Source organism: Anolis carolinensis, chromosome 5, assembly GCF_035594765.1.
Source record: "Anolis carolinensis isolate JA03-04 chromosome 5, rAnoCar3.1.pri, whole genome shotgun sequence".
Classification (NCBI taxonomy): Eukaryota; Metazoa; Chordata; class Lepidosauria; order Squamata; family Dactyloidae; genus Anolis; species Anolis carolinensis.
Window position 1 is genome coordinate 81,502,548 of NC_085845.1, and position 10,260 is coordinate 81,512,807.

Genomic DNA, 10,260 nt, shown 5'->3' on the forward strand with positions numbered 1-10,260 from the left:
TGTCCTGTTTGTATTTCCTGTGTGAAGGAACATACTTGCACAGAATTCAAGTTATTAAACCATCCTTTGTAAGAGAAAAGCCTAACTTGTTATTGAAACTGCTATACATCTTTACTGTTTAAGAACAAATAAACAACTTGTTTTTCATCACATAAAGCGTCTTGTGTGACTCTCTAAATATCCTAACATAGAGGAGGCTCTTGAATATAACATTGGTGGCAGTGTTAGTAGTGGTAATGAATTCGTTATATATATCCTCCATATATTGGTGTCAGTGGGTGGCGATCTGTCTAACACACGAGTCCTCCATATTTTTGGTGGCAGCTGAAAGCAAACCTCTGCAGACCACATGGGACATCTAGTCTAACTCCCTGCCATACAGGAAAAGCACAAAGTAGCCCTGACAGATGGCCTTTGCTTAGAACACGACAGTATATCTTTGTATTATTTATGTTCAAGGATCAAGCCTTCTAAAATCACAAATACTAAGGGAAATTTAGTTGACATGGTACTTTGGGGGTAAAATCTTGGTTCTTTTCTTTTAGAGGTCAGCCTGATCTCAGTCCAGTCCAGAGAAGTATGGTATTTTCTTGTTATTAGTTGCCTTCATATCAGTTTTGTTTAACGTTAATGAGAGATCTCCAAGTCATCTTATTCTTAACAGCCCTGCTCAGGTCTTGTAGAAGAACATTTTATTGATTAGCCCTTAGACCATATCAAAGTACCAAGCCAAACATCCAGGCTTGAAAAGACTGATTACATTCTATACTAAAATTAGATAAAACACTTGTATCAATACAATAAACAAATATGATAAAACTGAATGTATACATCATATTTCATTGTCACCCCTACAATTTACCCCAGGTTTTGTAGATTCAGGGCCATGGCTTCTTAGGCGTAGTCTATCTGTAATGTTGGCTTCTCTTTTTCTTACTGACGTTTACCTTACCAAGCGTGATCATTTTTTTAATGAGTCGTGTATTCTCATGACATGGTCAACGTGCGACAGCCTCCATTTAGTCATCTTACCTAATGCTAATCCACATGCTAATCCACCTGACATCCGCTGGGAAGTAGCAGCCTGCAATGAAAGGGCCAAGGCATCCTCTGTTCGGATATCAGCCAGAAAATCAACGCCTTAAATCAAGAAATAGCTTCTTAAGATCTACAGAGATACTCGCAGAAACACCTCAGCAAACGAGAGTCCAAAAGTGGCAGGCCAAAACCTGGAACCTCAATCAGTGGCTGATACTAGATGAGAAACTCCCCCCTGGGCACACAGAAGACTGGAAGGCGCTGAATGGATTGTGCTCTGGGACCACAAGATGCAGAGCCAACCTTAAGAAATGGGGCTACAAAGTGGAGTCCACAAAATGCGAGCATGGAGAAGAGCAAACCACAGACCACTTACTACAATGCAGTCTGAGCCCCGCCACATGCACAATAGAAGACCTCCTTACAGTGACACCAGAGACACTCAAAGTGGCCAGCTTCTGGTCAAAGGAAATTTAGTATAATGCTAAGTTTTTAACTTTCTTTGTGGTTGTTCTATACATAATAACTGTATTCTCAATTTGCTTCTGACACGATGAATAAATAAATAAAATATGCTAATCAAAATATGAGAAGGCCAAGGGTAGATATTGCCCAAAACATTTAGGGTAAAGATGAAGGTGTTTAAGATCAATTCAGTGGGTGAAGTGGTTTTAAACTTGGAATTTGTTCTAATGGGTTCAAACTAGGATTTTTGAAATGCTGTTTATATTTAATCCTGTTTTAATGTTCGTATATTTGTATATTTTGAATGGTTATTATGATGCTTTTATGTTAAGCTGCTTTGAGTCCCCTTTGCGGGAGATAAAGCTGAGTATAAATGAATATAATAATAATAAATGATGGACAAAACATAACTCATATTTATGCACACAAACATCTTTCACATTTTGGTTGTGCACAGAGTATCCAACTAGTTCCCTTTAATACAAAGACGACACAAAGCATGCACTTCTTTTTTAAAGCAGAATACAAACTAAAGCATGACTGAACTTGAAAACAAAATCTGCATTCCCTTTGTTCCTTATTTTTTAAAGTAAACTGAAGGCATGTTTTTGGGTTTTTTTTCTGCAGATCATAGAATCATAGAATTGAAAGAGACCTCATGAGTCATGTAGTCCAAGCCCCTGCCATACAGGGAAAGTACAATCAAAGCGCTCCTGAAAGATGGCCATCCAACATTTGTTTAAAAGCCTCCAAAGGAGCTTCCACCACACTTTGAGGCAGTGGGTTCCACTGTTGAACACCTCTTATGGCCAGACATAGCAACAACTTTAGGAGCAGGGTATGGCAGGCTGGCACTGATCACTCCACAGAGCTGTCCATTGTAACTTAGAATGTCTTTATAAGGGACTCAAAACTGAAATGGGAGACAAGCTGGAGGATTTCCAGGAACTAAAGGGTTTTTATAGAAAGTGAGTATAAAGCTTTCACGGGAAGGAGACTTGGGGGATGTGGAGCTCATGCTCTCTCTAGTTAACTCTATGCTCTCCCCATTCCTCTCTATGAGAAGCCTTTCCCCCTCTCCATATACATTTTGATTTTGATTTTAAATATGTGCATGTTACAATATTGTACATAAGGCCCCTAGAACCATAAGAAACGCAAAAAAAAAAAAATCACTAACAACTGGTTTGCTGTGTGTTTTCAGGGCTGCACTGCCATGTTCCAGAAGCATTATCTCCTGATGTTTCACCCACATCTATGGCAGGCATCCTCTGTTGTGAAATATTATGGAACAACTACTCTATCATGTGATCTGAAAGCTTGTGTGCGTACACAGGGGAGAATCAACATATCAAGCGATTAAAGAGTAACAAAGGAATTATGAATTTTATTATTATGTTGGCAGTATTTTAAAATGTGGGCCAGTTTGTATACAATTAGTATACAAATAAAATGAATAAAAACATTATTTAAAATATCATGCCACCCCTACAATAATGTCGAATTTCAGAGCACTGCCCCAAGCAAACAGACATATGAAAAGAAACATTTGTTCATAAATAGTCTCTATTTTTTTCTGATGTTCTTGTATTTGTTCATGAAACATCTTTGGTTGCCATTCTACAAATAATACCATCTAGTAGCGTCCCGGTTTTTTCTTCTTGTTGAGTAAGCTTGAACATCTGCAAGGATAATGCAATAGTGACTTTGAGGATAATATCATTCTGAGATTTAAAAAATGACCACAATGCCTTATATTTACTCCCTTACCAGGTATATTTTAACAAGTTAATTGTGTTCAATATTGATTAAGAAAGAATTAGAAGACAGAAAAAGGTTAAGCTAATTCATGTTTATGGGTGCAATTCTAAGTACACTTGCCTGGGAATAAATCACACTGAATTTCACACTGAAGTGTGTTTAGGATTGTGCTTGTTCATCTACATAAGTAAAGGTTTTGCCCTGACATTAAGTCTAGTCGTGTCCGACTCTGGGGGTTGGTGTTCATCTCCATTTCTAAGTCGAAGAACCGGTGTCAATAGACACTTCCAAGGTCATGTGGTCGGTATGACTGCATGGAGCAGTGTTACCTTCCCACCGGAGCGGTATCTATTGATCTACTTACATTTGCATGTTTTCGAACTGCTAGGTTGGCAGAAGTTGGGGTTAACAGCGGGAACTCACCCTGCTCCCCGGATTCGACTCACTGACTTTTCAGTCAGCAAGTTCAACAGCTCAGCGGTCATTAAAAATAATCAAAATGTTCCCTCTTACCTCATTTCCACCCTCTCCCAGGAAAGCACAGACAAACCTTTTTAACCTTTTGTAGATCGGTTATTTTGGGGAGATCTGCTAAAGAAACCTGTCGACCTTCCACCTGACATGTTAGATCTTCCAGGTTCACCATTTTCTTTTCATCTTCAACCAGGACAATGAGGACTGCAGTGTCACTGTCTGAAATGCCAAATCTTTTGAAGGCATCTGAAATCTAACATAAAAGTACAAAATAAAATCCTATCAATCACACCTTAACAATACGGAACCATTTACCAGAAGTATTTCTCCCTTTCAGAAGAAACACTAAAAAATGAGCTGACTTATAAGCGAGAGCAAAGTATTCAAAATTTTGAATGCTACCTGATTTTCTACATCATTTCCCCCCAGAAAATAGTGGCATCGGAAGTTTAATGTTTTCACGAAATTTTAAGCAAACAGATTAGGAATGAGTAGAACATTTATTCCATATTTAAACATTGATCTTTAATAAACAGTTGTGCCAAAGAAACAGGGGAAAATGTCACACAACAAGCAACCTCCAAGATGCTCAATCAGCACAGATTGCAGATCCTGGTAATTATTTCTGTTGAACTAATGTACATTTTTGAAATGATAGAAGAAATGAAGCAAGCAATCTAAGAGCAGAAGGTTCTACATTAACTTCTCTGTCTGTTTTTGTCCTAACAATACAGCAAGGGGTTTAGAAGAAGGTATGGATATATTAAACCCCAGCTAATTAACCAAACCAGACAATGGAATAGGGGCTTAATTTTCAAGTTCGTTTGCTTGGCTGCCTGTCTGAGAATGCAATAGCACGGGGATGGAGCTGTCAGGTATTTGCAGTTCCCAATGTGTCTAGTTTGATGGGACAAATAAGCTGTGCAGGCTGTACAAGAGAATATGTTTCATTACAGGCTTGACTGCTGTGCTGATCTTAGAACTGACAGCCAAGGGACCCAGCTATTTTCTCTACTTTGCTTATTTACTGGCGCAGGGCCACAGCAGAGTAGTTAGAGAAAATTCATAAGAAGGAAGATTCATAATTCATAATAATTGGGTTTGGAACTAAAATAAAAACCCCAGTTATAATCACACATGTATTAGATATTCAGAAGTGGGTTGGAATAAGACCTAATAGGCAGCTTTTACCTATCTTCAATTTTGTGGGTTTGAAGGCAGTTTAGTAACCAAGGTGGGGTTTGAAGCAAACCTCAAAATGATGCAGGGAAAATATGTATTGTGTTGAGCAGTATATCCGTCGTCTCTTTCAGGGGAAATGATATCCTAGGCCCCTTCTACACTGCCATATAATCCAGATTATCAAAGCAAATAACTCAAATTATCTGCTTTGAACTGGATTATATGAGTTTACACTGCCATATAATCCGGTTCAAAGCACATATTTTGGATTTTATATGGCAGTGTAGATGGGGACTCTGATAAATCTGGTTTTCATGAAAAAACTAATCTAAGGTGTGTAGTAAACAAAGTGACTGTAGAGTCAATGGAAAAGTAAATTGGGGGCATCATAGGTAAACCTTAGAGCACTGCAAGATGGCATAACTTCCTCCTTCTGTCACGCCATTCTTTGAAAACTCTCTCACACAAGCATGAACCAAAAGAAAGCCGAAGTATTTCCTAGTATGGTGATTCAGGCTCCATTTACACTCCCATATAATGCAGATTGAACTGGATTATATGAATCTACACCACCATATAATCCAGTTCAATTAAATGTATATAGGGCCTCAAGAGAGCAAAAGCAATTCTGCAGTATTTGTAGAGCTGCATGATTTCAAGGGCTAAATTACACTAGGCTGAGGCCCCATCTACACTGCCATACAAAATTCAGATTATCTCCTTTGAATTTGATTATATGGCAGTGTAAACAATCCAGTTCAAAGCAGATAATGTGGAATATCTGTTTTGATAATCTGGATTATCTAGCAGGGTCCTGAGGCTGGATCTACACCACCCTATATCCCAAGACCTGATCCCAGATCATCTGCTTTAACTGGACTATATGAGTCTAAACTGCCAGGTAATCTGGGATCAATTCCTGAGATAAAAGGTGGTGTAGATCCAGCCTGAGTGTACAAGTTCAATTACAAACAGAAGCTTACATTATTGTTTGGTGAAAGGTTGAATATAATTTCTGCATTAAGCGTCCTGGTCTTCATTTTGCCAATCTTGTGAAGATGAACAGCTTTATTGGTTGCCACAAGTACCTGAAATGGGTCAACAATCTGCCACAGAAAAGAAAAGAAAGTTTAGTTCTACACAGTAAGCCTCAAAAGAGACCTCTTCTCTTCAGCCTAATCATGAGATATTGTTATCATGTTTTAGAAATAGCCAAGCATCAATGCTTTACCTGTAAGATGTTAGAATATGAGGATAAGGATGTGGACGGACTCTACTATCCTAGTAAGTCTATTCCACAGTGATTGATTTTATTAAGAAAATAAGTTCCTGGGCCTAAAGCTAGAATTAGAATAATACCAAAAGATGTTTATTCTAATAAAATACAAGGTCAAACGACGAAGTCCCTATTCCTTTTAAGGGCTTCTATCTCTCTCTTCTTTCCTCATGTCTCCCATCCATTTTGGGAAATTTTAAAGTGTGCCAGAGGCCTTTATGACCTGCATTTCTTTCTTTCTTACTCACCTACTTGAACCAAGCCCTAGAAATATTTATTTTTAATATATGCACAGTTCCTCTCTTATGATTTTCAGAGAACATAACCATACTTTTCCTGAGAAATCTGTACCATTACCCAGTTAATTTTTTTATTCCATTCTGCTTTCGTTTGGAGCACAAGCCATTGCCTTTGCCTCGAAAGACAGAAATTTACTGCTGAATCAAAGGCATGAAGAAAGAGAGAAATAACCTCCATCCAAAGAAATAATAATAATAACAACAACAACAACAACTTTATTTTTGTACCCTGCCTCCATCTCCCCGAAGGGATTCGGAGCGGCTTACATATGGTACAAGGCGCCTAAAACAACTAATAAAATAAACACACAGTACAATACAAAATAAAACCACTAGTCTATAAAACAACAATTTGAACTCAGAACAGCGCCCAATAACCTATAATGTCATCTGTTGTAAAAACATGGCCAACTGTAAACAAGAAGAAAGGAAAGGGATAGTGTAAGTTGTAGCTAAGGAACAAGGGAATGGGATGAAAGTGCTGTGCTGTATCATAATAACAGACCATTGGGTTAGACATTCTCAAAGGCTTGTCTAAGCATCCAGGACTTCATGACTTAGATTTACACCTTGTTACTATAGATATCTATTGGCCATTTCCTAACTGAAGTTTGTAGACTCTAAGAGTTTATGTTCATTACAGAATATCAATTTAGTGACCTTAAAATGCCACTGCAAGTCAAATACGTCTCTTGCTACTGTTAGTCAATCCATTTGCAGAAACTAGAATGTTTGCTCACCATTGCAGGGTTAATTAATGCTGCATCAAAAGCACCTTCCATGGCTTTTTTTCTTAATGTGGCAGCATTTTTCACATCATTAAATAGGATGAGGGTAACACGGCAGTCAGGAAACAGTTCCAATTGGTGGGTTAAACACTGCATCTCGTAACAGAACAGTAAACGGCTTTCGAATCAGACAAACCTGAAACATTTATAAACATTTATAAGTTAGTGATGGGCATGGTTGATATTTTATGTTTTCCACTTAAGACAACAGTTTTACTTAGTGAAGCTTAGAGGTACCTTCCACTGAAATGTTTCGAAAACAATCAAACTTTAAAGTCTGGTGTGGTGAATTTAGTCCATGTCAACAAATGGGGAAAAAATGAAGTGGTTCAGGGCATTTTATGTTCCAGATTTATTCTGGCACAAGCAGAATGGTCTTGTAAACATTTGATATTTTCTGAAAAGGCATAGTGTGAAAGTGTGAAGCATGCAACAACTTTGAAAATCCCCCACATGTAGGTTCACAGCTATAATTCTGGTAGTTATAATGAACTTAAAAAGAAAAATATTACATGTCTCTTGTGTTTTACAGTTGAGCAAAAATGACAGAGCTATTACATTAATCTCACATGGAAGCAAATACGAATAGCAGTTTCACATCACTTTAATCAAGGGACAACTTTGGTTTGTTATAGCATCAGGGCTCTCTGACAGAGAAAGCTACATACATAACAAAACTACAGATCCCAGAATTGGATAGCATCATGCCTTGGCAGTTAAAGAGGGACTAAACTGTGGCAACTGTGCAGTGTGGCAGGTCTGTGAATGTGGAAAAGGATTTCTGGATTCCCAGAGGGCACCTACACTGTTGACTCCATACATTTTAACTGCCCTGCTGTGGAGTTCTGGGAGCTGCACTTTTAGGCTGGATCTACACTGCCCTATATCCCAGAATCTTATCCCAAATTACACTATGTAACGAAATTTTTAAAAAATTATGTTCCTGGTTTGAAAGTATTATTTCCTGTTTAACTGTGAAGTCCTTACACAGTCACAAGAGTAAAGACAAAGATCCACCTAGATGAAAAGTATTCTTATTACTGCCTCATCACACTAGAGCATGAATCCACTTTAAATCCGGTTTCTGCCTCCTGTAGAATTCTGGGGTTTGTAGTTTGGTGAGGCCCAGGACCTGTCTGGCTGAGATGTTTAAAGCCCCCTCCCTGAAGTGGATTTAAAGCAGATCCAAGCTCTAGTGTGACGAGGTCCTTATACTATACATCAGGTGAACCACTGACTGCAAAGGGAAGCTGATAAAGAAACACAACCTCCAAACAATCTACAGACCCACCAAGAAAATTCAACAAATGCTACATTCAGCAAAGAACAAGAGAGCTCCTCTAACCACTGAAAGCAACCACTGTATACCATGCAGCTGTGGACAAGTCTACACAAGGATCACCAAATGCAGTGCCCAGATACAAATCAAAGAACATGAAAGCCACTGCAGACTAATTCAAACAGCTATAGCAGAACACTTGATGATCCAACCTGAGCACAGAATATTATTTGAGAACACTGTAATGCTGGGCCACTCTGACAACCATCATGTCAGACTATACAGAGAAGCCATTGAAATCCACAAGCACATGCACACTTTTCAACAGAAAGGAGGAAACTATTAAAATGAGCAAAATTTGGTGGTGACCAGTATTAAAAACCACCAGAATTAAAAAACACCAGAAACACAAGACAGCAAAAAAAGAAGAAAAAAAAGAACACTACTTAGAAACAGGGGAATTCCAGACAGCACACAACCAAGTGCCAATTAACACCTCCCAAACAAAGGATGCCTCCAGGCAGCAACAATCAGGCTTTACAGTTGCAAGGCTGCTCAATGCTAAACAAGCTGGCTAACTGCAACATTCACACTTGCTTCAAACAGACATGAGTTTTCTCCCACCCTAGTCATTCCACAGATATATAAAACCCACTTGTCTAGGGCCCTTCCACATAGTCCTATATCCCAGAGTATTAAGGCAGAAAACCTGACAATATCCGCTTTAAACTGGGTTATCTGTGTCCACGCTCTGATAATGTGAGATTTTCTGCCTTGATATTCTGGGATATAGGGTTGTGTGGAAGGGTCCCTAGTTTGCAATAGACCTCACAAACCTCCGAGGATGCCTACCATAGATGTAGGCAAAATGTCAGGAGAAAATGCTACTGGAACAAGGCCATACAGCCCAAAAAGCTCAGGCCCCTTCCACACAGCAGAGTAGAATCCCATATTTTCTGTTTTGAATTGGAATATATGGCATTGTGGACTCAGGGCCCTTCCACACAGCCTTATATCCCAGGATATCAAGGCAGAAAATCCCATAATATCTGCTTTGAGCTGGGTTATCTAAGTCCACACTCAGATAATGTGGGATTTTGTGCCTTGATATTCTGGGATATAGGGCTGTGTGGAAGCGCCCTAGATCCAGCCTTGGGCTCTTCCACACAGCTTTATAACCCAGAATATCAAGGCAGATAATTCACAACATCTGCATTGAACTGGGGCCCCTTCCACAGAGCTGAATAAAATCCCACATTTTCTGCTTATATGACATATAACCCAGTTCAAAGCAGAAAATGTGGAATTTTGTGCCTTGATATTCTGGGCTATATGGCTGTGTGGAAGGACCCTGGATGATCGGAGTCCACACTGCCATATGTGGATTTGATACAGCTGTGTGGAAGAGGGCCAAAGAGGGCAGGCGCCTCCCCAAACTACAACTCCCAGGATCCCAGGGCAGTCTCCAACTTACCTCAGTCTCTCTCCACCAAACCAGTTTATATTTGGGGGGGGGGGGAGGGGGAGGCCTTCCTGGGCCCCAATTCCGCAGGCCTGGGAGGGCGGGAAGGAAGGGGTGGGGAGCCGAGCGGCGCCGGGCTCCACCTTCCGGCAAAGAGCGCCTCGCCTTTCGAGAGCGACCCGCCAGGCCGCATGAGAGAAGCACGGGCCTTTTTCGCCTGGAAGGCCGCCGCCTCT

At 39.7% G+C, this 10,260-nt stretch overlaps 1 protein-coding gene across 1 annotated transcript; it reads right to left on the reverse strand.

The window, feature by feature from the left end:
- Nucleotides 1-2,862: 2,862 nt before the first annotated feature.
- On the reverse strand, nucleotides 2,863-10,180 carry tprkb (TP53RK binding protein). The gene is made up of 5 exons (XM_003221467.4): nucleotides 10,037-10,180; nucleotides 7,236-7,419; nucleotides 5,904-6,026; nucleotides 3,815-3,991; nucleotides 2,863-3,185 (listed from the first exon to the last, which is right to left on the reverse strand). Exons 2-5 carry the CDS (start codon nucleotides 7,377-7,379, stop codon nucleotides 3,099-3,101), a joined length of 531 nt encoding a protein of 176 aa, XP_003221515.2. The 5' UTR covers nucleotides 7,380-7,419; nucleotides 10,037-10,180; the 3' UTR covers nucleotides 2,863-3,098.
- Nucleotides 10,181-10,260: the final 80 nt, after the last annotated feature.